Source organism: Astatotilapia calliptera, chromosome 14, assembly GCF_964374335.1.
Source record: "Astatotilapia calliptera chromosome 14, fAstCal68.1, whole genome shotgun sequence".
In the NCBI taxonomy this organism is placed as follows: Eukaryota; Metazoa; Chordata; class Actinopteri; order Cichliformes; family Cichlidae; genus Astatotilapia; species Astatotilapia calliptera.
In genome coordinates, this window is record NC_137435.1 from 16,328,385 (window position 1) to 16,355,758 (window position 27,374).

At 44.5% G+C, this 27,374-nt stretch overlaps 2 protein-coding genes across 4 annotated transcripts; both read right to left on the reverse strand.

The window, feature by feature from the left end:
- Positions 1–569: 569 nt before the first annotated feature.
- Positions 570–11,320, reverse strand: znf296 (zinc finger protein 296). The gene is made up of 3 exons (XM_075410391.2): positions 11,081–11,320; positions 8,451–8,828; positions 570–3,919 (listed from the first exon to the last, which is right to left on the reverse strand). Exons 1-3 carry the CDS (start codon positions 11,130–11,132, stop codon positions 2,130–2,132), a joined length of 2,220 nt encoding a protein of 739 aa, XP_075266506.2. The 5' UTR covers positions 11,133–11,320; the 3' UTR covers positions 570–2,129.
- Positions 11,321–11,921: 601 nt separating this feature from the next.
- Positions 11,922–26,922, reverse strand: clasrp (CLK4-associating serine/arginine rich protein). 3 transcript variants are annotated; one of them, XR_013901557.1, is made up of 21 exons: positions 26,749–26,851; positions 25,394–25,533; positions 24,924–25,021; positions 24,731–24,832; positions 23,105–23,184; positions 22,863–22,947; positions 22,634–22,770; positions 21,901–21,997; positions 20,703–20,781; positions 20,547–20,620; positions 20,424–20,465; positions 20,142–20,330; positions 19,456–19,797; positions 19,191–19,376; positions 18,087–18,130; positions 15,429–15,489; positions 15,222–15,280; positions 14,983–15,029; positions 14,816–14,901; positions 14,551–14,575; positions 11,922–13,005 (listed from the first exon to the last, which is right to left on the reverse strand). XR_013901557.1 is itself a non-coding variant. In XM_026191637.2 (21 exons), exons 2-21 carry the CDS (start codon positions 25,490–25,492, stop codon positions 12,963–12,965), a joined length of 1,971 nt encoding a protein of 656 aa, XP_026047422.2. In that variant the 5' UTR covers positions 25,493–25,533; positions 26,785–26,922; the 3' UTR covers positions 11,922–12,962. The 3 variants fall into 3 exon arrangements, 2 of the variants coding, with proteins under 2 accessions (XP_026047422.2, XP_080145433.1); XM_026191637.2 differs by having other exon boundaries at positions 18,091–18,130; positions 26,785–26,922; XM_080289307.1 differs by having other exon boundaries at positions 18,091–18,130.
- Between the last annotated feature and the right edge of the window lie 452 nt (positions 26,923–27,374).

The following is a 27,374-nucleotide window of genomic DNA, read 5'->3' on the forward strand; positions in this document are numbered from 1 at the left end:
CTTAAAATGGAGTCAGCAATTATCCCAACCCCTTGACACTCCCCACCCATCCTGCTCTGCCTCCTAACATGCCCACAAACAATAACCAAACTGCCACCAGGCACCCGCCTCCCCCTCCAATTTTGTATCCTGAGAAATCCTGGCCACCCGTGTCCCATCACAGCTTGCTGCACCCATCGCACAATCTGTGGAGTGACTGACACCAACTCAAACACACTCACGCACACACACACAGTAACTAGTGCACTCCCCCTCCTAACTGGCAGAATTACATTACAGTGTTTCCAGACAAAGCGAGTAACATCACAAGGATGTAAACAAGGACTGAGGGTCCCTTATCCAAACACTCACATTAAAAATTAATAACTCAGCGCTGACTGTGGTCCTCAGAGGAACGACCCGCACTGACTAAGACAACATCCTGGTGAGAAAGGACACTTAAAAATAGTTTCAGAAGCTTTGTTGTCCCAGAACAGGAAACAAAATATTCATGGGAGAAAAAAAGAAAAAAAAGAAATGAACTAAGAGAACAGAAAGACAGACGAGGAGGGAAGAAAATCTCGAAAATGTAAAATATTTCACCTCACACTTTATTGAGGCTCCTTGTGACAACTGACAAGGTCAATTACAAAATGGCATCAAGTTTACAAAGACAGCAGGAGCGGCGAAAGCTTCACGATAACCTAGAAAAAAAAGCAAACAATGTAGGGAGATAATATTAACAGCAAGCAATAGCAATAAAGTCAGTATATATATATGTATATATACATACATAAAAATAAATCCCTGAACAGTTACACTGCACTCTTTCATAATCCACTTTTAGAAAACACAACAGTTTATTTTGACCTGAATGCAGCAGACATCAGACAAAGTCATCACAGTAGTCACGAGAGGGGGAAAAAAAAAGGGTGGGGGCAATCTGCCTGAAGGCTCTGACCTGATCCCAGGATGGAGGCTTCAAGCAGAGTCTGCGATATGTACACACAAACAAAAAAAACGCCCAAAAATGTACATACAACTCACTCGTGCAAGCCCTCCAAACCTGGCGAAACATGCGGCGTCCATAAATTAGGAAGAACTGAGACACAGGAAAGCAAGAAAAGAAATTCAAGTTACTGCAAAGCATGCACGAGCTTCAACCAGTCCAGTAATTTACAGATGTAAACAATGAAAGACAGATATTACCATCACAACCGTCACTGAGAGAAAACAAAAATAATACACACCCGTTTCACATGTAGGTAAAATTGCTGTTTTTCTTGTGTTTTTTCAAAAAAAATTTTTAAATGCATAGAAAAAAATGAAAGGAAAACATCAGTAGACTTTAAATTCTCTTAATTTCACATTTATATTTATATTTAAAAAAACCAAAACAAACAAAAACAGAACAGATAGTCATCCACACACACACTGTGACAAAGTCAGGAGCACAACCTTGCTTTAGGCCCCGCGAGCCTTGTAAACATTACGTTAAGTGACAAGTGTTGTGACAAGCAAGCGCCTTTAAAAAGAGGAGTCTGAGAAACTGCAGGCGGGCAGTGTTTGGATTCATTTCCCCCCTCTGTGTCTGTTCAAACCGCTTTAGCCTTTAAAAGGTCTTCTCATAAGAAAACCAGCAATGGCTATGCGGCACAATATGACCTCTCTCCATCTGAAAATATATTAAAGTTGCTCTATTGTCAGGCTTTTTCCCTTTTCTTTTTAAATTCAACATAAACCGTTTTCTGCACCGCGTGGCAGTTAAGATCTGCCTCCACCTGTCCAGCGGGTCACCAGAGACATAAATCACATGTCTTTTGCATCCTGCACTGCAACATGGTGATCAGTTTCCTGTGTCGGTGTGGACTGTGGCAGTTCACTTCCTGTTCGAGAGCTATGGTAATCTCCCTGCTGAATGTCATGGCCTTGTTTTTCTCTGTGGTCTAAAAGAACTGTAGGCACTTAGTTTCAACTGGCAGCTGCGCACATAATCGTGAACAACGTCTTCTGGGGGCGGCTTTCTATACACAGACGCACACACCTGCAGCTTCTTTAAACTGCACTTTAACTCAGTTTCTTTTTGTTTTACTAAATGGGGGGTTAAATTCTATACAGTGCTTTTTTTGTTGTTTTTATTTGAGAGACTCTCAGGGTGCAGGAGTCAAAGCTAAAGGGGCCTCCGTGCTGCTCTCAGGCGGGAGGTCGTTCGCTATGGCTGGACTCCTGCTGCTCTCCATGTACTCTTGGCTTTGCCTTTCCTCCACCTCCATGGTGCTGGACATGTTACTCTGCATTCTGTTCTCCATCTCTATCTGATCCAATCCGGCTTCTTCGTCCTCCATTTTCACCACCGCTGCAGCTTTTCCCCCTGCTTTTATTGCAGCCAGAGTATCTGCGGCGCTGGCCTGCGCATATGCTCCCACGCTGGCGTGACTCAGGCCGTGAACCTTCTTCAGGTGTTTCTCCAGTGTTGCATAGACGGTGAAGGGCACCGCGCACAGCTGGCACAAGAAGGACGCCTTTGCGCCCTGGGCTCCGTGGGTCTTCATGTGGCGCGTCAGCTTTGAGCTCTGTGCGCAGGCGTAGTTGCACAGGCCGCAGCGGTAGGGCCGCTCGCCGGTGTGGCTGCGGCGGTGCACGGTCAGGTTGCTGCTGTTCCTGAACTGTTTGCCGCAGAACTCGCAGGCCTCGTCCTTCTTCTTCTTCCCTGGCGCTCCAGCAGACGCGCCGCCGCTGCCTGCTGTGCTCACGCTTCCCGTCACGGTCCTCCGCTCATTGTCCCTCTGCCACTCCTGCACTGCCTCGCTGACTTTGGCCGAGCTCCACTCCTTCTCGATGATCTCTTTCGTTCTTTCGTTCTCCCACTCTCCCACACCTCGCACCTTGTCGCTCACCTCAGGACGTTTTGGAGTGCAGTTTCCGCTGGCGATGCCGCTCTCGCCGCTGCCGCCCGTCTCTCCGCTCTCCAGCGAGCCTTCAGAGGGGCTGGCGCAAGGCGAGGTGTGTGGAGCCTCTGCATGTACCTCCGTCTCCTCCTCACCTCCCTCTCTGGTGGTCTGGTAGAGCCTCAGCAGCTCCCTCTCTGGTGGTCTGACCTGAGAGGGCAGCAGCACTAGACCTGAAGCCAAGGATGGGTGTTTGGGGAAGGTCAAGTCCAGCTCGGAGGGGATGTGGGCCATCAGGTCTCCCTTCCCCGTGATTCCCGCTGGCTGAATCTGAAGCCTGCCTCTTGGCCCCTGCCTCCCTCCTTCCTCCTCGACCATCTCCACAGACTCATATCCACTTCCTCCTCCTCCGGCCTCCCGGTGATGACTCCTTATATGACGAGCCAGCTGGCCACTCTGGGCGAACGCCTGGCCGCACACACCACAGTGATAAGGCCGCTCGCAGGCGTGAGTCCGGCGGTGGGCGGAGAGGGCGCGGAGGGACTGGAAGTTCTGGTCACACAGCTCACAGTGGAAGTCGGCCTGGAGGGCGCTTGTCTGAGGAAAAGGAGAAGCTGCCGGTGGAGAAGAAGAGGGCGACAGCACCAGGCCTCCGGGGGAGCCACTTGTTGTGTTGTTATTCACCTCGGCAAGCTCCCTGAGCCGCACGGAAAAGTTCAAAGTCTGCAGGTTCCTGGAGGAGGAAGAGGAGGAGGAGGCAGGTGACGAGGAGGAGAGGGGGCCGTGGGACTGACGGGAACGGCCAAGACGTGGGACGGAGGGTTGGAAGGCTGAAGCGAGCGCTTGGGTCAGGTGTCGTGGGTCCAAAATGGCTGCAGCACTTTTGTGGTCTTTAAGATCCCTACTTCCTCCTCCTTCCATGACAGCGTCGCCCTCATCCTCCTGGTAGATGCTGAAGGAGTGCGTGTGCTGAGCGTGCTGTAAGAGCAACCACGCGGACTGGAAGACGGCCTCACACTGCTGGCAGATGAAATACAAGGGCTCCTCTGGCACTGCAAACACAGACCAAACAGAAGTGAGTTAGTGGTTTTGATAAAGGACGCTAACTAAGAGTACAGCTAAAAGTGTCCAGCACCCACCGCGGGACAGGACAAACATGCAGCCACCTGAAGAGGCGGTTCTCAAAAGATCAATCATTCAATTCAGTCAGGTCAATCATTAACAGCAGAAATGGATCCAAGGTCAGTTTGAAAACCACTGCTTTAGTGTCCACAAACACTTCACACATCCAGCAGATACACAGACACCTTCTCTGCAATAATGCAATAAGGATCTTTATTAACACCCCATAAATTTATACACAGGCATCAATAATTGTATTTTGACTTTCATATTTACACTTAAAACCTTATTTACTTTCATATCTGTATCTCATTTTCTTATAGCTTTCTGTTCTTGGTTAAAAATGTATTAATTATATTTTATTCCAGGTGCACACCCACGTGTGGGGGAACAACATTTCGGATACGTGCATGTCCTGCACATGTGTGTCTGTCCTTCGAGCTCTACTTTTGGTCTCCACCACCTTCTCAGTGAAATATATCTTTAGTTCCTGATTGTTTACTGGCTCATTGCTGCTTTAAATAAGTAAATTTAAAAAACTCATTTTGACAGCTGGAAAAAGTTTCAAAGACTTTGGGCTACTGGACTTAAAATTTTGCAGAGCAACTTTTTTTAAAAGAGTGAAAGATAACATATTCAGAGGGTTAGGGTCATCACGGAAGATGACTCAGACCTCAGAGGGTTAAACATAAAAAGCCACTGATAACCCACAACATTAAAACCAAAGCTACTTTCGGCCGCTCCCTTTTTCACACGAAGGTCTCGACAGCGAGCAGCTCTGCATGTTTGGTGCAACAGATTTTTTTTACACTTTGTGACACAACACCGAAGAGATTTTTGTCTCCTCCCGGGATCAAACCAGGGATCTTTCCGCTTGATAGGCTATGGCTAGCCACTAGCCGCAACATGAAAATCACTCGCCTGATATCATGTGACCCACTGGGCATGAGCAGGTGGTATTTCTGCACCCTGTGGGTTGTGGCTTGGGGTGGATTGGGCTTGTTCTGGCACGTCCTAGGGATACTTGATCGGACTGAGGATGTTGTGCTCCTGAACAATTACAGATCTTTGTGTGTGGGAGGGAGAGGCTTCTGCCATCAGGGAGTGCTAGTGCTTTTCTACTCTAATTGTACGCTCAAAACACTTTATACATTTCTCATTCATTAATACAAGTAGTGCTTTCTGTCCAACATCCAACTCCGATGAACTGATTGGGAACAACTCTGGGTTGACTCAGGGCATGAAGACTGGAGTAGGCAGGGATCAAACCACCAACTTTCCGATTAGTAGATGACCTGCTTTACCTCCTGAGCCTCCTTTAGATGTCAAATTGACGCCCACACAAGTACCAGGACTCAAGTTTTCTTTTCCCAGTAAAGCTTTAACTTCTCATTGGTTTTAATGTCCTGGCTGCTTTTAAAGATGCTTTGAAGCGATTAAACTGAACAGTATAAGACTATAAGAAGAGTAGTACAGACAGACTGCTGCAGTTTAAATGCATTAAAGGTGATGAGAAGACCTAAGGCCCAACTAAGGAAAGGAAGAACTGAGGGAGGCAAAAGTGCGACCTGAAGAAAGAGAAATCAGGATCCGGAAACTGGAAGTCCAACAGCGAGGCGAGCTGTGTCACAGAGTACATCTGGAGATATTTTTATATGTGGATAGCTTTGTCTCCTCACCGAGAGCCACTCTCCAATTAAGCTGCAAATTGCTAATTAGCAGAACGCAGAAAACGAACGCTTTATGTAAATCAGGCTCTGACTCAGCCTGCTTGACAAATGAGGCCTTTCTGCATAAATCAAAATTGGAGAGAAGATTCCCAAATTGCGGGAAAAAAAAACTATTTTTTTCTCTCCTCTCTTTCTCTTTTTTTGGAGAGGTTCAAAGCCGACTCTGGTATAAGCCTCTTTCATGTTTCCTCAAGTTAAATCCTTCTGTATTTTACTGGAGGGGGAGAGGGGGTGGGGGGGGTGAAGATGAAAAAGAGAGCAACTGTTTCTCCCCCCCCCTTCGCCATCCCCTCTGTCTGGAGACGACAGGAGCTGCGGTGTTCGAGTCCTTTAACCTAGCCTGAGGAGAAACCCAGGAGAAGTTGTGATACTTCTTTTAAAAATAGGGTGAGGAGCTGGAGCAGGAAAAAAAAGGAAGAAGAAGAAGGGGAGGGAGATAGGTAGGTCAGGGCTCAGGAGATAAAAAGAAAATGAGATAAAAAGATTATAATGTAGTACGGGGGGCTGAGAGATGCCACAAAAATATGTCACCCCTTCGGATTGGAGCTGAGACCCATCCTCCAACCCCGGCTCTCCTCACCCCGCCGCCCCCCAGTACCCTCCAAATCTTTCCCTGAGGGGGGGTGGTGGGGGGGTGGTGGGGCTTTTGTCTCGGGGTCCTGGAGTGAAACACAATACCCAGCCGGTTTCTCTTTCCTTCGCTCTCTCTCCCCGCTCACTCCTCACTCTTTTTTTTTTTTCCCCTGTAAGGATTCCCATTTGGCCCGGGGTAGCACTTGAATATTAAGCAGAAGCAATAACTACTAATTAAAAATGCAGATTGGCTGGGAGCACTAACGAGCAGCAGGCAGAATCTCTTTTCCCTCGGGAGGAGGAGGGAGGAGAAAAGAGAGGAAGAAGAGAGGAGAGGGGGGTGCGAGAAATTGAAAGAGGGCAAAGCGAAAGTGTGTTGAAGATGGGGGGGGGGGGGATGTTGGTGGGAGGGGGTGGGTGATGAGGAGGAAAAAAAAAACAAACAAGGAGAATAAATAAAAAGGAATGAGACAGATGCACGCGGCTCTTCAGTAATCCATCCTGCTCTACCCCCTTCCCTCCGCTCTTGAATGCAGGAAAATAAATGGAGGACCTGTCTGTTGTGGGATAACTGCTCTTTCGCTTTCAGTCATCTTGTCAGATGTTCAATTTCTCTACCACAAATAAAAATAGAAAAACAGCTCGTCGCTCGAGTAAAACCAAAACATCAACTAGAACTTTTCAGGGCCAGCCGGACGCCCAATTAAAGCCACACTCTGCACATTTCAGCTCAGACTTTGTTTTTATGTCCAAACAAGCAGCAACCTAGATTCTTGAATTAAAAAAAAAATAAAAACATCTAATCTAAGCTTTTCTTCTTTTGCATTTTTCACATGTTGTCGTGCTCTCCACTTCCGCCTCATGCACGTGTTAGGTTTGTTGTATAATCCTGCAGGCCACCAAATTACTAAACCGGTGTGCTTCTGTGCCTCAGAGTGAGAGGCAGAGCAAGAGAGGTGAGCACACTGAAACAGAAGAAACAAAACAAGAGGGGTTGTGGACAAACGGAAATGGTGCGTGCAGCCGTCCCTTGAGCGTTACACAAAGGAAGGAACTGCTAACTTGTGGCAGAGAGAGTTTCAAAATGTGCAAAGGGGGCACTCACACCTTACACGCGTCTGCAGCGAGACGCTCTGTCCGTTTTCGAGAGCTACAACGTGGCCTTCACGTTTCTTTTTCTTTTTTCTTTGGTTGTTTATTTTAAACCTGGACACGAAGAGCCCTTCTTCAAAAAGGATCTCAGTTAAATTATGAAAGAAAATAAAGAATTTCTGATCGAGTTTAATGGGCTCCACCCTAAAAAAGACACAATATTAGATCAAGATCATTTAGTCAGCAGTAGGGAAAGCAGGAAGTAAGGCAGGAGGAGAGAAAATTGGTGCCATTGAAAGAAGAGGAGAGGGATGGGTTAGGACTCTGGAAATAAAGGAGAAGACGAGGGAGAAAGACGAGTGAGATGAAGAAAAAGCAGGAGGAGGAAGAGGGAGATTCCCTGGAGCTCAGGTGGCTCGGCCTGGGGCAGAACAGCGGGAGATGGCAGAGGAGCCGCACATGATGCAATGTCCTCGGTTAGAGTGTCATGACAGCGAGGAAACCAGCACGATCTGCCTGCCTCGCATCCTCTGACCGTTTAACACAGGAGCCTTTCAGCCGCTCTCTGGAAAACACACTGAATACTGAGACACGCTCCTCTGTGTGTGTGTTCATGTTTTTTGGGGGGGTGGGTGGAGGGGGGTTTGGAGATGTGGATTCAGTCTCTGAGGTCCAGGGTGCAGGGAATGACAGGGAGGGAGAAACATGTTTACCTGGCCACTCCACCTCAGAGACTGACAGTCAGGGAGATGCGAAGGAGCTCAGGTGCTCAGCGTGGAGCCCTCGGGGACCCTGAGTGCCCTCCGAATGTTCCTGACGCCTATCCTTTCCACACAATTAGCCTGCGCGTCACTAACTCACGCAGGTCTGCTAATGGCAACGGCTAGTTAATGAGCTGGACTCGGGAGGGAGGAGGAACGGTTGTTAAATGAAGAGGCGGCGGTTGAAAGAACAAAAAGAAAAAAAAATAACAAAAAAAAAACAACAAACCCCCCCCCCCCCCCCCCCCCCCCCGAGTCACTAATTAGCAACCTGCCATCATCTTCTGCTTCTTCCAAGAGCTCACCTGCTTTGCTGTGCTCCGCCTTCACCTTCACGCCGGGCTCCTCCCCCCAGACTGGCTCCCTGGCTGCCCCTCTCCTGAGCTCGATGAAGCCGGGGCCCAGCTCGGCGCTGGCAACATGCTGCCGCACTCGGCCGGCGGGCGAGGGTGGCGCGGCGTTGGAGGCGAGATTTCGGGCGGTGCAGCCACCCTGTTTGTGCTGAATGAAGGCCAGGATGTGGGCGAGGGGGAATGCCTGACAGCACTGGCCGCAGGTTAGAAGGTCGCGACCCTGGTCAGGAGCCCGGACCTGCGGAGGAAGAAGATTTTGGGGAAGAGGGGGAGGAAGGGGTGGGTGGTGGTCGCCTGATTGGCCGGTTTCATCAGGCATATCGGTGGCATCTGAGGCAGGAGATAACAGACAGACAAAGAGAGAGAGAGAGATCAATTAAAACAAGAAGCCACATGTAAAAGAGTCACGGCTTCTCAGGTCGTCTCGTTTTCTTGTCGGAGAGTTAAATGAAGATCTTTGGGGTTAAATATCAATCAGTGTCTGCTTCCTGAGAGCATTTCACTCAGTTTTTTTTCCTATGCAAGTGTAACTGTGCAATTCCTCTTTCTTATCAAGTGCAGGGAGCTTAAAGTGTCTATAAAACATCCACAGCAACCAGCTTTCTCTGAAGCGTTTCTTTAATGTGCACTTATTTTTATGTTCCATACACATGACCAATTTATGCCCCTAGAGTCTGTAAGCGAGTTGCCTATACACACATCTATATAAAGAGAGAAAGGAAGATGTACCTGTATTTTGCATCAAAAGCAGCTGGGTGGTTGATATAATCAGAGAGCACTTCGTTCATTTGGACTTGCTGACAAGTTTCTGACCTCGCTCTCATAAATTAGCCTACTTACAATGTACAGTTGACCTCAATGGAACAACAAGCAGGCGTGGTGATTGAAAGTGCTAGTTTCAGTTGTAAACTCTCAAGCAACGAGGCCAATCTGCTCAGCCAATACTGACCACTTCCTTTAACCAACGCAAAACAGATCTGCTCGCTGAGGCTGCAGAGAGAGCGAGCGAGAGAGGAGCACCATCTGTCCATCTCAGCAGAAACTTCAACCTCCTGTTAACAGGACTGCCACTGACTGAGTGCTGACACGCCGGAGCAGTGAATTAAAAAAGCGGCGAAGGCAAAGCCTTTCACCTTTCACTCAAAATAAAACGTTGCCCTACCAGCCACAGGCAGCGAGAGTTTCTCAACAGGAAGTGGATTGCAATAAAAGAAAAAAGTGGCAGAAGGTGTTTGAGATAAGAGCTGCGGCCCTTGTGTTTTTCTTTTCTTTTTTAAAGTTCGCAAACATGTACAGGACAGCTCATCTGATTCAACTTCAACTCTCACAAATCTTATGTGGTTAGCACTTTGAAACGCAAGTGCAGTTTGCAAGCAGTGGCAAACAAGTCAGACCCAAACCTCTGAAGAGCCATCTGTAAACTCTGGGTATTTCTTCATTTAGTCCCACAGCTCAGACCAGACAGAGCTCTTTGGAGACGAGGAGAAGGGGGGAGAGAGGAGGGGGGTCAGCGGTGTATTGCTCAACACAGCGTGGGCACACCTTGATGACTGGACTGGATCCACCTGCCCAGGCTGAGCTGGCTAGCACACAGGACAGGTACAGACAGTACAGTCTGAAGTCGGATCTCGCCAGTTGTTACTCAAAAATGTCACCTTTCCTGTTTCAGGCCTGCGCTGTTTGTGCAGACTTGCAAGGCGCGGTTACACACTCTCTCTCTCTCTCTCTCACACACACACACACACACACACACACACACACACACACACACACACACACACACACACACACACACACACACGCAGGGTTGAGTCAAGGCCTGTGGTCACAACAGACATGCACGACTGGTCTCCAGTAGAGAACTGTAAAAAACAAATGGTATTTAAGTTTCTGTCCCCATTTCCTTTCAGTTATCACGTTTTTTTCCCCCCCATTTTCCTTTAATAAACTTTAATGTTTGATTAATCTGATCGGGATTAAATTACCACCCTCATTTAACATGCTTTATTTAAACCTATCATTTAATTAAAAGAAACTCCTGCATAGTTTGAAGCAGGACTAGTCTCTCTCTTTTATTGGAGGGACTTTCAGCAGGTGATGTCTTCTCAAAAGTAGACAGAGACCGAGCGAGAAACTTGATCATCTTCAAACCTGAAAATATTAATCATCGTGTTCGGACCTGTAGCCGCTGACAGCAGCGTGCCAGTAAACCGGTCCTTCTTCTGTGGAAACTGCTGCACCAACAATGCACATCAGGACAAACACAACGCCAACATTAGGAGTTCTTATTTAAATATTTGCCTGTTAGGCTGCACACGGGATTAAATATCAGCTTTGGCTTCAGATCGGTCTAAACACAAATATAGTTTTAAGTCTGTGAGATGAGGAAGGGGGAAAAGTCCATCATTTAATGTGCGATAACCGGTGCCAGCGCGCATCTACACACCACGCGCGCAAAACTGCCGATAAGCCCAATAAAAAGGAGAAAAAAAGAAGAAGAAGCAGGGACTTCGATTTTTGTTTTCGTTTCACCTCGATAACATCACATCCGTCCGCTACCGCTGCTCTCCCTCCGGGCTTACCTTGAATCGCACTCAGGTGCTGCGGTCTGCTTCCAAGTTTGCGCCTGGACATCGCGTCGAGCGTCTGGCACCTTTCTGGGTCCCAAACCGAACCGGACCCCGTCCGGCTTCTCCTGCTCCGAGTTACTGTCCGAAGCCCGAGCTGATGAGACTGTGGTGTGTGGCCTCTGCCCGGACTCGCAGCGCGCAGTGAAGGCAGCGTTCAAGTTCACGCTTCTCTCCCCGCAGCGAGCGGAGGGCAAGAGGGGGCATGGGCGAGAGGAGGCACCGCCCGCCCCGCCGACCCTGACCCCGCCCTCCCCGGGTAACAGGCTCGGCAGACACGGACTTCTGTCACTTTTTAAAACCTTTTTTTCCACGAGCACCTCTCGCGGTTTTGCTTGTTTTACACAGCTTTAAGTAGCCCGTCTAAATCAGGGTTTTCACACCCCGTTACTGGGTCTCAAACACCAGTTCCTCTTCTGCAGTTCAGAGGAAATACCTCGTTGGTTTTCCACAGGTGTCTCTGAAACCAAACCGGAACCAGAGAAATATTTATTTCTCCTTTTTCTTGCGAGCAGCTGTTGATGTTATTTGCTCACTGCGTTTCAACAAACAGCGTGGAAAACACCTCCGAAGTTTCACAGACGCTCTGTGACAGCGAAGCGCTGAACGCTGTCGCCTCCTACCGTTCGCCTCCACGCACTGCAGGCAGTATATCTCAATGCATGGTGATACATTACACTAATACATGCAGCATGCTCATCCTGATTAAATATTTAATTCACCCCGCGGAGACTTCAGTAAATAATTCTGTGCATAATCTGTCACATTAATGAAGACAAAGAAGAAAAAAGGCAAGTAACTCAAAGTAAATTTTATTTGTATTTAACATTCCACATCACTGAGAACAAAGACTTCTCTGCTTTTGTCAACAGCTGGCTGAGGACGGTACAAAAAGAGCAGCCACTTTAATAAATGCATCGACTTTGACTTCATCGGCTTTCTGTGAGGCGGTTTCAGATGGACGTGTCACACAGGAGGCGTTTAAAATGTTCCTTGGTTTAATGTTTTCATATTAAAAAAAGAAGCCAAACTGTGGGAGGAGGTTGTGAAGCGAGGAGGATACAAACTGCAGGTATTGCTTAGTAGTAGATACAAATGTCTCCGTGCTGAGAGGAAGTGTTCAGAAAGGGAAACGGAGAGGGAGAGCATGCAGAAGTGGAGAAACTGGAGTTAGTTATTTGACAAGACTGTCTTTACAAGGAGAAATTAAACCAATTAACTGTATTTAGTGACTGGAGCCCTTTTCAGACATCCTTCACCTGAACACGGCAGCCTTCTGCATCACATTCATCACAGCAGGTCGAATGATGCAGTCGCTTTAGAAAGGACAGGCAGGCACATGGCCCTTCTGCATCTTTGTGGTGTTCGCCTCACTAAAGCCTGAACCACAGAAACCTGCACACGATCAAAAATTCGTTTCTAAGTTTAGGAAATATTTAGAGATTCTTCTCTTACTTAATTCTGCTTTAAAAGAAAAGCAGGAATCTGAATGTTGAGCTTGTGTGTAAGGGGAAGCACCATGCAGCACACATACAGAGATTCCACTCTTAGTCACTGTAGCCAAGTGTGAGTACACACCTTTAGTGTTTGAGGCTACAGGTGCCAGGCATCACAATTGTTCTCAGAAAGCAGCAGTGTGACCTTCAAGTGTGAATAAAACAATCCATGTCTGAAAAGGGCTGAAGGTGTCACAGGATCAAAACCAGAGAACATCCAGGTGCAGATTTGTGTGTTGGTTTATTAGCCAGCAGTCATTTCTTCATGTTTCCATGTTGTATGTAGGCTGTTGTTGGATAGTATGTGCTCGAAACCGATGTACTGCTGTCCAGCCATCCGCTCAGTATCTGTAGTATGGACTCCGCGATCGAGACCGCGACCTCCTGGAAAAAAGAAAAGACTCCAGTATAAAGAGCAGCGTAACAAACAAAGATATGACTGCTGTGCTTTAGTGTGAGATTAAAAATTTGTTTCTAATCTGGTGAAGATCATCTTATCAGCTCCATCAAGGCGCGTAAGCGTCAGTTGTTTGGTCGTTAGCAGTATTACAAACCAACTACCCGAATGACTTTCATAGAAAGTCAGTGAAGAGGTGTCTGCACCTCAGTCAGTGGGGTTTGGAAATATCCAAAGTTTTAGAAACCAATTCAAATTGTGAATTTTAGCACAAAGTTCTTTTATTTATTTAAAATAAGCATTCATGTCCATGTAGTTTAGCCCCAGTTCTTCTTTTTTACAAACATCCCTGAAGTAAACAAGCCCTAGACATCAATAACACATTACATCAGGCCGTACAATGTTCATCCAAAATCATTCATCAGCCTTCACTTCAGACCTAAACTGATCATCTAAACACAAGTTATAAACATAAAGTACACTTCCTGAGCACTTTATTAGAAACACTTTTAAACCTGCTCATTCAAGCAGGCACTCAATCGGCCACTGACGTGGTGGCAGTGAAGTGTGTAACATGTTACAGGTCAGGAGCAGGTAATGAGGAAACAGCTGTTCTCAGGGACTTCGACTGTGGCATGACTGTTGGTGCCACAGAGGCTGATTTGAATATTTCTCACAGTGCTGATTACTAGTGGCACTAAAGTTAAAAAAAAAACCAAAAAAAAACCACACACACACACACACACACACACACACACACACACACACACACACACACACACACACACACACACACACACACACACACACACACACACACACACACACACACACACACACACACACACACACAGAGTGATATCTGTGGACAGATGAGGGAGATCCAATGAGAAAGGTCAGATAACCACAAAAAGGAGCTCAACAGACTGAGCACGTGACCCACGTCTATGTATGAAGGTTACAGACGGACAGCACGTTTGTCCAATACACAGAAATTATGTAATGCTGTTGAGATGAAAGGACTAGAACCCCCAGTGTTGGCAGAAAGATGTGGAATCCACTGACAGATGCTGTTTGGAGAGTAAAGGGAGCCCTGAGCTGAGTATTAAATGGTAAAAACGGACTGGTGCTTAAATGGTGCTTTTCTACTCAGTTACACACTTTATAACCAGAGGGAGTCAGGAATCGATCCACTCACTTTCCAACTGGTAGACGAGCTTATAGTGTTCCTAATAAAGTGCTCTGTGGATGTACACATGTGGCTGTAGAGAAACTACCTGAAAAGGTATTGACCTCTTTGCATTTAGTCTGACTTTTCAACACTAATCTGTACTCTAATTTGCAACTGATGAGAAGACAAATAGCTTAACTACGGTGTCTGCAGGCCTGGTGATGAGCCTTTGAGACAGTGTGTGTGTGTGTGTGTGAGTGAGAGAGAGAGAGAGAGACAGAGAGAAAGAAAGAAAAAAAAAGAAGACATAATTCATTCTGCTTCATTGTGGCTGTGCAGATTCTTGTGGCTTCTCACATACCTTTTGTATGAGTTGCATTCTCGGCCTGAGGGACAGAGGACAGAGCCGTGATGAAAAACAACTGCATGCCAGAACATCTTAAAGCCCATAAAACTGGCAGAGCAGAAACTGATGGCAGCAAATCAGAGCCTGAGCTGATTAAATATTTTGGTTACTTCTGTGCGAGTATGCAAGGCTGCAGAACAAACACTGCATGTTCATTAAGCCACATTCTAATTACACAGGAGCCATGTTGCTGCTGTCAATCAAAAACCTAAAGCCTTACCATATTTGGAAGGAGAAGGCGAGTGGCTCTGTCGCCCATATTGTCTTTCCCATTCGTCCCTTTCTTTCTCACGGCGCTCGCGCTCCCTAAACGCAGAGCGCCAGGGTCAGAAAGTTGCGACACACAAATACCAAACGGTCCAGCTAGGCACACAAACACGGACTTACTTCATGCGTATCTTGCGTGCCATGGCTCGCAGTTCGCCTTCTCGCTCCTGTAAAGTAAACAACCAGCAATAAGAGGAAATAGGTGGACAAAGACGCTTCTGTCTTACTAAACCTCAGACATGCTCTCACACACACACACACACACACACACACACACACACACACACACACACACACACACACACACACACACACACACACACACACACACACACACACACACACACACACACACACACCTGTCGTTTGTGTTCCTGCTGCTGGATCTTCACCTGAGCGGCTTTCTTATCCGCCTTGGCTGCAGATCAGGCAAAAGAAAGATCTTTATCATCTTTTTCACTTTGCATAATATGAGAAAATCTTCAACAGTTTCAAGTTGTGCACAGTGCTGATTCTTAATTCGCACATTAACCACAAACACATGCGATCTGCTCGGCTGCACTCACACTGCTTGTTGAGAGCCTTCTGCATTTTCAGCTTCAGCCGTTCCTGTGGGGTCATCTTGGGCTGCAGGTGACACAAATGTGTTAGTACAGCTTTCCATGGCCGGAAAAAAAAAAGAAAAAAAAAAAAAAAAGAAGTGTGTGTGTCAGTGTGCACGCATGTGTTAGAGAGAGGGGGAGGTACCGGGGCTATTGTACAAATTCAATACCATCACCTTTACGAACAGTAGCTGGTGGAGATAAAAAGGGTGACAGATTACAAGTGATTGAAAACATTTTGTGTGTTGGAACAACAGACACAGGCTCTGTGTGTGTGTGTAGACAGACTGCTGCTTTAGCTTGCAACTGCTGTGGGACAGTTTAGAGACAGGCCAGGATCAAAACAACATGAACACAAATATATAGTTTAAAAAAAAAAACAAAACAAAACAAAAAAAAACCAGTTGCAAGAAAAAGTTTGTGGACACTTTGGAATTACTATGATTTTTGCACTGATTGGTTTCAAAATGAAGATCAATCTTTATGCATTTAAAATTTTAAAACAACCTGGGTAATCACTGAGTACAGGTAGGGAAGAGTACTTCCAAAGTTCATTGGAATCAGGCGTTCCAATTGATAAGGTGAGACTGAAGTTTGGGTCGTCTCCAAATCGAGGAAACTGAGAACTGCCGGTTATCTCTCTGCAAAAATAGCATCAGGAATATAGAGTATAGTCCTGGGGAAAACACCCAAGGGTAACAACAAAATCCCTGGACTCCCTAGACATAAGGTTAATTGTGACCCCACAGGAAACCACAACTCTGCAAACTCTACACCCCAAAAAACCAGAACACCATCCTGTGAAGCACGGTGGAGGCACAATTAGGCTTTAGGCTGACTTGTTACCCCAGGTTTTGGACACCTCGCGATTGTTAGGAGAGCAACAAATTACGAAGCATTTTACTGGAAAATGTAAACCCACAAGGAGAGGACTGGTAATCCAAGAACAGAATGAACCAAAGACAAAGAAAATTCAAGGTTTGGATGAGCCAAGGCAGAATCGTCCTGACCTTAATCCATCTGGGGAGGGCTGTTTGAGGGCATTTTCACACCTAAAGTTAGTTTACCCTGGTCCAAATCAGTTGACGAGTTTTGTTTATTTACACACAGAAAACTCCAATCAAACCAAAAAAAAGATGTGAGAACATTCAATCTGCTTATTGGCCACATGTGTCTAAGATGGGAAGAAAATGCTGTGCTCTGGAGCAGCAGATAACTCAGAGTTTATTCCTAACATTCATGTTTATATGGGTAATATTTTACAGTTTGTGTACTGAGCACGGCTGCATTACTCCGCTACATCCCAGAAAGCAAAGCACACCTGGCTACGGGAAGACGTTTAGCTCAAATTTGCATCTGGTCCCACAAACTACTCTAGAGTTGATCTGGATCGAGACCTCCATCTCCAAAGGGACTCAATGTGGTTGTTTTGTCCACACCTGGAGTGTGATTACCATGTTCACACCTGGACAAAGGAACAACGCCAATGGGGAAACAAACGTCGCAGAAATACTGACGAACTCAAACAGTTATGTAGAGAGGAACAGGCCCAGACTCTCAGTGTTGTCTCATAAGCAGCGATGACAAACACATGAAGGATTATTACAGTTGAAAATTCAAATATTGAAATGAATGATTGCTCAATGTGTTCAAGAAAGGCATTAACTGTTTAAGAAATCAGACCCCATGAGTAAGTAATGCAGAAATCATAATTCTCATGGTAACCCAAAGATTTTCTTGCAACTGTACGAACACTGCCAGAGAGAAGAAAGAAAAACAAGGACTGGAGGAGGAGAGAGGGTCAGAAAGTGAAACAAGAGCAAGTTCAGGTCCGGTGAGTTTAAAAAGTTGGCCAGTGGCGTTTTGTCACGACACACCCTTCGCTGGGCTGTTCAAATCTGGCCAGGCAAGAAAAACTGCAGGTCACAAGCTGCAGGCAACAGACGAGCTGATAACAAATGTACACTATTTGACTGTGTGACAGTTGGGATGTATTCAAACCTCGTCCTCTCTTCCAGGAAAAGAGTGAGAAGAAAAGTCGTCCATGACAGAAATACATTTCACAAAACAGTTTCGATGACTTATTCTTAAAGGAAACTGCTCAAAAATTTAGGAAGTCTGCTTATTTGCTCAATTGTTGTTTTGATCTTTGTGTCCATTTGTACTTTCGAAAGTGTCCGACTATTTCTTTAATCAATATGTTCGTCATTCACGTGTTCATTACTGATTTATAGATTGTCATAAGAGGAAGAAGTGATCTTCTTCATCTCAAGACCTTTGATGTGTCACAGTGTGTTTATTTTAGACTAAAGACAGATGCATAAAGATAACTGCACACATGCATCCACCACCAAGTTTAAAATCATCATCAAGACTTCAGAGGACGTATAAAAGTTCACTTCATAAAGAAATGGCAGCATTAACTTAGACATCTGGCAAGAATACTGTAGTGTAATTTGCAGGGCGTGTCCACTTTAGGGGGAGGGGGATAAGAATAAAATAACTGTTCTCTGTGGGCAACAATGGCTTCTACATCCCAGTGTGGTGGACAACCAAGTCAGCCTGTCAGGGATGAGGGAGGCGTAGGCTTTAGCAAGAAACCCAGCTAGATCAAATTCTTACTGACTTTGGCAGCTCCCGTCTCTTTACCACCCGAAGTGTCAGGCCTGGAGAGAGGAGAAGAAGAAGAAGAAGACAGAAAAACACATCACGATGAGGTGAAGATGGCATATTTATATATGCATACTGACTTTCTAACAGGTGTAACGCTGAAGGGTGAGGATGGCTTTTAAATGTGAAAAGCAATAAAGAACAGGTGTTAAATTGTTCTGGCTTCGTGACACTGAAACTGACTGTTTTAAGACTCTTATTTATGGACTTATTTATTGTTCACTGGTGCAGCACAGGCCTAGTCAGGTGCCTTAAGTCTGAAAAGTGATGATGGTAAATAGAGACATGTCAGCCCTAAAGCAATAAAGTACTACTTATATTTCCACTTTATAGCACAGCTCATCTCCAAACCTTTTGTCTTGTGTGTCATTAAACTCAAGAACACTTGCTGTTCAGCTTTTGATTAGCCAATCTAATGAGTTATGAGTCGAAAGTGTGCTTTTCCTGAGACAAAACCATTCTTAAAGAGCGGGGAAAATTACAAAGTTTGATAAAAAACAGTAAAAGGATGAAAACTGTTGGTGGTTTTTAATCAAGCAGCCTGAAATGTACGTGTCTATTTTGCCTAAAAATACACCTTTTAGACGAACATCTGCTAAAATGTGGGGCAAGGCCCCCTGGTGGACGAACAATATATAGCAGTCAGGCCACAAAAGGTCAGTCACAGTGACTAAAGTCTTTGTAAACATGTTTAAATAACCAGGAAATATTTAAATGACAGCTGATGAAGCGTAGAGATTTCTCTTGTCTTTTAAATGGATCTCGCTCCTGTTCTCATTATTTTGCGAGGAAAAAATTAAACTGGAGAGATGATAATGAAGAATTATGCTCCATTAAGAAATCATCAGAAGCCCAAAATGAATCTGTGACGACACAAGGCTAGAGACACTTAGTCTTATTTATGTGTGATTAAGGGTTTGGATGATCGGCAGAATATTTCCAGATTTCTGACAAGGCCAGGGAGCTTTCATTTTGGATATTAAAGACACCGCTCTTTCTATAATATTGATTATTTACATTTTCACACTCTGTTAAAGTGTTTTAGGGTCTTCTTACTTTCTTAACTTGTCAGAGATGGCAATGGTAGCAGGCTGGGCCCCTCTGTGGGCAGGGGATGGGCTACGGCGAGGACGGCTAGGGGTTCGTGAGGGACTGTGGCTGCCGCTGTCACCACGACGATGTCCTCCACTGCTCCAACCCCCTCTCCTCGAGTTGCCGCCCTGACGTGAGCTCGAGCGGGACCTGATAGAAAGACAAAAGGGCTTCAACTACAGAATTCTGTTAGGCAGCTCATGTAGCACTGCTTACAGATTAAGCTAACCTTGTTCTTCTACGTGCCGAGTATCGTCTCCTATCCCTGTCTCTGTCCCTATCCCTGTCTCGATCCCGGTCTCGTTCTCGCTCTCTGTCCCTCTCACGTTCTCTGTCTCTGTCGTTGGAGCGTGACCGGTCACGTCTCCTCCACGATCCTCCGTTCCCTCCTCTACCTCGGGAGTAGGACCTAGAGCGCCGCCTTGACCGCGAGCGACTCCGGGATCGACGCCCATCTCTTCCCCCGCGTCCTCGTCGGGGTCGGCGTGAATGTGACGATGAGCGAGAGGAGGACCGAGAGGAAGAGTGCGAGGAGGTAGAAGGGGAGTGGCTGCTGGATGACCTTCGTCTCCTGAATAAACAGAGACAGCGTTTCAGTATAAATACAGGCTAGCACCTAGCCTATCATTACATCATATTTTCCGCTTTTAAATGTAATATGTTGTTTAATTTATAGAAAAATTTTGATAACAGATTTCAGCTTTGAAAAATACCCAATCAGATTTTTCTTTATGCGCATGCACACTTCAATAGTTCCTTTTTGATAGTCGGTGATTATTTGGTCAGATACTCTGAAAGCTGATCCACCTTTCTGACCACAAAAACAATCGATATTCTTTCTGCACGAACAGCTGCGGTCATTTTAATTAACAGTGACTGCAAGAAGAAAAACCAGGAGGAGGGAAAGTTACCGACCGGGAGCCCCTGCTATGACCTGCAGAGTGCTGCGAGTTGGAAGGGGCGTGGCCAGAGTGAGGAGCAGCTGTTTGCGGTGCTGCCGCGGCTTCCTCGTCACTGCCGCCGAAGCTGGTGATGAAGGTGATCTTCTCTGGACCGGGAGTACGTGAGCGTGAGCGTGACTCAGAGCTGGACTCTGACTCTGGCCTGAAAGTGATCAGAATTTTTTTTAGTTAAGACACACAGAGGCAGACAACCAATCAGAAAAGTGGGAAGGACAAATCAAGTGGGTGAACTCACCGTTTATAAGGATCATATGTTGGACTGTCTCTCCTGGCGTAGCTGCAAGAGGAAATGGCGAGTTAACATAACCACGTTCTGAGGTACGGTGAAGTTCATTACGGAAAAATAACGCAAATTTACCTCGGAGGGCTGATTTGTCTTCCTTTTAGCCTCTTCTCTCTAAACTCCCTCCTCTGTCTACGAGAGCGGCGGCCCTGAGACGATCAAGCAAACAAACATTATAAAACCTGTGAACACAACCCACACAAACACTTCCCTCAGCAGATTTAGTCTTACAGAGTACATGGCCTTCTCCGCCTCCAGAGCTTTGGCATGTTTGATGGCCTCCACTTCTTCCTTGTCTTTTCTCAACATCCTGACAAATGGGTAGCACAATCACAGCATTACAAAAACCACAAAAATAATTATTTAAACACAGAAGCGCATCAACGTGAAGAAAAGAAAACCAACGATCCTCAGTGTAACAGCATGAGATACATGCGTTCGTGTCGGAGCCACGGCTCAGTGTACTCATTACGGTTTATGTTTTAACGTCAGATGCTCACGTTAAACATTGCCATGGTTTCAAACAATAACAAGAGTGGCTGTACGAACAATGGCTCAGGCTTAAATTGTTCTTATTCCCCAACTTCAGAAAGTGTTTTTTTTACCCCCCCCAGGAGAGCAGCTAGTTTATTTGGGCTGCACAAAAGCCAATTAAGACGACACTAAAAATGAAAAAGCTCATTTTGCACTGTGAACCATACAAAGCTACTCCACTGGAGTCCAAGAATACAAACATGTTGCTCAAAGTTCGCCTTTACTCTACAGAACTTATTTTGAAAGAGATCCTCTAAATAATCAATCAATTTAAAAGCAAACAAAAAAATACCTTTTTTTACTGTGTGTATTTTTACAGTATCTGCTGAACTTAAAACACTGCAGAAGCTTGTAATTAAAATGAATATAACCCAAATACATCAACTTTGAGGTCAAGGATATTACAGTTAACAAAATTAAACCACAAAAAAAAAAAAAAAACATTAAAAAAACAAAACGACTACATTAGAAAAAATATTTCAGTTAACCGAAAAAATTATAATAAAATAAAAACCAGACTTCTGAAAATAGATAAAATAGATAAAATGTATCACAACTTCCCTAAAGATTCAGACATGTTTACTAAGAATTTGGTCTAAAACACTGAGTCAACTGAACTTTCAAAAAGTTCTGTTTTCACAATAATACCTAAAATTCTTTTCCTAAATCTCACCTCTGAGATCTGCCGTTTATACAATTATACTTAAAAAGACTAAAAACTTAAACAGAATTAAAACCTTAAAAAAAAAAAAAAAAAAAAAAACACAGGAAAAAACCCAACAACAAAAGAACCCTGAATTTAAAAACAAAAAGCTATATTAACTTTACTTTGATCAAGACACTACTTAAAATTTCAAGAACCACTGACATCATGATGTCATTAATGACATGTTACCTGACAAAGTCTCCTTCAGCCATTCCATATGGCGTTGCCATTTTGTTCAGGTCCATCACCTGCTCCTGGTTCAGCTCATCAACATCAACCTCCACATCTGAAAGCACACACACAGACACACACAGACACATCATTTTTTTAACAAGTCGATTTCTTACCCAAGCATTAAACAGGAACACTGACCTGAGATCAGATCGTCGGCTCACAGCATTTAAAACACAATTATCACATAACCAAGAAAAACCTGCAACCGGGCAGAAAAGATGAGCAGTTCCAGCTGAGTGGATCACGTTTATAAAGACAAACTTCTCCAGGTACAGTGTAAGATAACTAGTGTTATTTCTCAATAACTAGCGTTTCCACACGCTGTTAAATTGCTTGGTTCAACAGCATTAATTTCTCATTGGGATGTGACATTTCTCCTTCGCTGAAGCCCATTTTGAGGGTTAGTCTGAAGCTAATCCTGGTCCAGCTACACAGATGTGTATCTGGCCATTTGAACCCTGCACTGCATTAAATGATGTCACAAATCCAGCTCGCACAGTCAAATTGACAATTTCAGATTTTAGTCTCTTCTGAGAAACGTTCTGTGGAATAACTCTCGCACATCCAAGAGACGAAAAGCTGATCAAACACATTCTCTGTGGACAGCTGTACCTCTAAATGTTTTATTTGGTCATCTCCTGAATTTTATTTCCCTAACACATAGATTACTCCAGTGAAACACGCTCACCGATATCTGGAATGCCTTCGTCATCTTCGGATTCGCTGTTTTCTGAATTGTCTTCCTCCTTGTCTGACTGGGGCTCAGGCTCTGCTACAGTGCTGTCCTCATACGTGTAACCAATGGTGGCCTTCTTCTCAGCCAGTCTGCACAACACAAGGAAAGATTTATAAACACAACTTAAAATACTGGATTTCACAGTGGAAATAAAGAAATCACTTTAAAATTTAGTTCATACTTTTTCTTCTCATCCTCATTTGGTTTGGGCAGACCACCATAGAGCTCATCCAGGTAGATCTGGTATAAACACTGCTCCTCAGAGACTGCAGGAGGACAGGAGGGATTTAAAGAGCACAACACAACTGCAAAATATACCCACTGAGAGCAGGTCAACACACTGCCATGGTCACATTAAGAATACAGGTGCAACACTATTAAGTGCATTACATAGTCATGTAGATTTTGTGTGTTAACACTCACTGTTGGCAAAGTCATTCTGTACAAGGCCTCTGTAGCGCTCATAGTTACACTTTCTCTCCTCCATCTCCTGCTCTGGAGTGCTGCATGAGACAAAGAAGATTGTTGGTCACATTAAACACCTCACTGAACGCCTAAATCTCACCACACCAAACTGGTTTGTCTCCTCACCAAGCATGAAAGATGACTAAAAATACAAGCTCACAGATGACCTGTTCAATTACTGAGCAGCAGGTGTTTTATCACAGAGTAAGAACCAGAAGTCTTACTAAAAAGCTACTCTACAGTTATTACCACAAGTTTCAATGCACCAGCACAAACAGTCAGTGAAGTAATCGGCATTACAACACATAAAGATGGAAACAGACAGTTGTGCTATGACCAGCGTTTTTAAATTTTATTTTGTTTTTAATTCTTTAATTCTATTCAGTTTTCCATCACTTTACAGAATCGCTTGGTATTTTTTAGATTAGTTTTAACTTTATAGAAAGGTTCAGTTTTAGTTTAGTTTTTAATTTTAGTCTTTTAAATTATTATAATGTAATAGGAGGGGTATTTATCAGAGAAAGTTTTAAGAGTAGTCACCCGGTCATCCCAGCAACCATCTTCAACAAAGTCTCCTCATGGGTGGTGTTTTGAGAAATCAATGGACTGACTGTGCCTGTGGTTAGAAAACAGTGAACCTGTAAAACTAACCACAGCTATGATCAGCATTTGAGGATTGTGCTGACACCTTATTTCAGGTGTTCAGTCAATCCTGCAGCTGGCAGCTTCACACCACTGTCCAAAGACATACACATAATGTCAACTGCTCTCGTACTGAGCAGGATTACTGCTACAACCACACATCATCAGCAGGGAAACACCAAAATGTTTTACAACGGCCTAAAAATCAGTTCACTTTCCTATTAGCAGGTCAACAATCCAGCACCTACTGACCACAGTCTTAAAACCCAGGAAATCCGGAGGACCATGAGGACCCATTTTAATAATCTGTATTCATACTAGGAATCAAGGTCATGCAAGCTGTTGCTCTTCTGCTCCACAGGTGGTTTCTGTCCTCCCTGAGCTCACCTTAGGACACCTGCATTACAGTTTGGACAGATGTACTGCCCCAGTCAAAGCCCCCACCTGCCACTGTCTTAGGAGCGGGTCACCAGAAGCACTAAAGCTGTGCTTGAAGAGTCATAAATCTACTACTACAGACTACTGCAGCAGGTGTTTTGGCTTTATTATTATAGAAATTGTAATATAAGTAATTAAATTAGCCTATTTTTTTCTTAAAACAAACAAACAAACAAACAAACAAAAAAGGGGTCACCATCTCTTTTGACCACTAAAGTCAGATCAGCTCAACCTCATATAAGAGCAAATGTTTCCACAAAATTAAAAAAAAAACCCCAAAACAAAACAAAAAAATAACTGAAAACATATGAATGAACTATCTTTACTGTTGAATATATAACAATCTGTACTGCATATGTACAACAATCTATGGTGAATGTGTGAATCTCCTCACAACTGTCCAATGTAGAATCATACAACAAAAAAGTAAATAAATAACCGTAAAATGTTCACACAATGTGGGTTCCATGTTAAAAATGTGACTTTAAGTACTTTCAGACTTACGATGTGGTGAGCAGAGGTGGAGTGTAGGTGGGGATGTAGTCCAGGTGAGCCCTTACATCAAACCTGTCAATCATGTTGTTGGCATCTCCTTGCCAAGGCATCCTTCAGACAACAAAAATGAGGCAACATGTGATCATAAGCTCTGCGGTGGGGCTCATCTCTTATTATGTGTGGATTTTGTGATTTTCCTCACATGTTTGCAGGGCTCTCTGCAGCCAGTGCCACAGCTGGATCCAGGTGGATCTTGTAGGCTCGACCATGAACTTGAAGAAACTGAGCAGGATCTTTTTTCTGTCAAAAGAAAATGAAACTGTCAGAATGCAATGCATTGACTAATATCTAAAAACTACAAAATGTTACACTGCACAGCACTTTAATTAAACTGAAACCAACAACCATGGAAATTAACTTCTAAAACTTCACACTTTTTTAAAACAGTAACTGGTTCATTGATGCAATGAGGATAACTGAAAGCTGTGCCAACTATATGCATATGTTTTTAAAAATACCACAAAGTTTGGATCCACTTAACTGTGTATAAATTTGCTCAAATCTTTCCTTTTTAAAAAAAAAAAAAATCCTGCAGTAAGAGTGTTCAGGCCAGACCTGCTCACTCCTACCCGGTGGTACACTGTGGCAATGCTACATGATAAAGTTTCTTACTATTTTCTCGTAGTACTCTCGCCGGCGCTCCCCTCGCCGTTTGTAGTCTACCATCATGCCACGGAGCTTGCGCTCATGTTTGCGGGCCTCCTGCCACATGACGGCTCCGCTAGGGGTGGGGGCGCGGCGGGGCACGGCTGCTGCTCAGGGCAAACAAGCAAGAATCATGGAAGACAGGGGAAAGTGAGATTAAGGGGTGTTAGGGGCAAGATTAAAAATAAATAAATAAATATTGGACTTGATAAACAGAGCACTTCAAGAGCTCTGAACTCCACGTTATTTCCTTGATATACAGACAGAAAGTATCTCTTACATATTACAGTTGATATCTCTGATCAGAACCAACTACAGAGTGCAACCAGCACATCTGCAAACACACTATCAACACTCAAGACTCACGAAGATTCACAGTTTTAACCTTCACACTAAACACAGGCAATGCAATCGTTACCTAGATTCCTTGTTAAACACTTGACAACCAAAATCACGCACTGACGTCTAAACTTCTAACAAGACAACAGGCACATAGTCTGAGATTAAAAGGCCATGAATACACAAATTATTTGTAGTCTGTCTATTCATAAGTAAACTGAGGCATATTGGTCACTTCCTATAACTGAAGTTGTGACACGTCACATTAGAGATGTGAGGGAAATTCAGTGTAACGAAAAACCAAAAATGTATACGTTTGAAATTAATTTGCATCAGTGTCTACACTTCCAGTGCATTTCTCGGAGTGTTTGACGAAACTCATATCCGCACTAATAACAAGATTATATATTTCTATGGCAGATTCCTAGTCCTCATTTGGCTAAAACAGGGACATTAATGAAATAACAAACAAGCAAATACAGCAAATATACTCCGATTTATATTTTTAAAAATAAATAAAATGCATTTCACTGGAAAAAAATAAACACCTAAAATATGATTTTGGTACATCACATAAATTACAGTGAATCAAGGTGTCACCTCTGCATCTCCCACCACTAAACGTACTTTTAATTTACAGCAGTAGCTAAACAGTCTTAAGCTAAAAAGCTAACCTAGTTTTCTATCCAGTATTAACGTAGTTAAAACGGTTACATTACAACGCTGTTTGTCCTAAAAATTGTTATTTTAACCCGTCTACGCCCCACTTTCAGCGTTCAGATTCAGCCGGGTGCTAAAAAAGTCTGTGTTATCAAAGTGATGTAGGAGTTTGTTAGCATACACACGGGCCTGACTGCGCATGCAGCCCGGGCCTTTTTAATGCTATCTAGCATCACAACTAGCCTAGCTTAGCTGATCTGCAAATGCGTTGGGAACAATAGTCAAAAAGCAGCTACGAAACACTGAAATCTACACACACGTACAGGGCATTCAGCGCGGTCTAAATTCTCACAGTGTACCTGTTTTACTAATCGCCAACACACACTCGGGTTGTTTTCAGTTGGCCAAAAGCGACGTTAGCAGAGTGGAGCGTAACCACACGCCTCCTTAGCGTATATATAACAGGCTGCAGTACCGGCTCTGGCCTGTGAGGGCGCTGCGGGGGAGGCGTGTGTATGTAACATTAATGGGAAGATACTTTTGAAAAAAAAAAACCTCCTTATAATAAAACACAGTAAACAATAATCACCATCAATACTTCTACCTTCACAGCAGAGGAGATTCTATACAAAGCATCACAAATGGTTGTGAACAGGCTGATCCGAAGGGCCAGCTCTGTTCTAGGATGCCCTCTGGACCCAGTGGAGGTGGTGAGTGACAGGAGAATGGCGGCTAAGCTGTCATCACTGTTGGGCAACATCTCCCACCCCATGCAGCAGACTGTGACAACACTGAGCAGCTCCTTCAGTGGGAGACTGCGGCACCCACGGTGTGGGACGGAGAGATTTCGCAGGTCTTTCCTCCCCACTGCTGTCAGACTCCACAATAAAGACTAACTGATCAAACACACACATCCACACATGTGCAATAACACTAAGTGCAATAATCT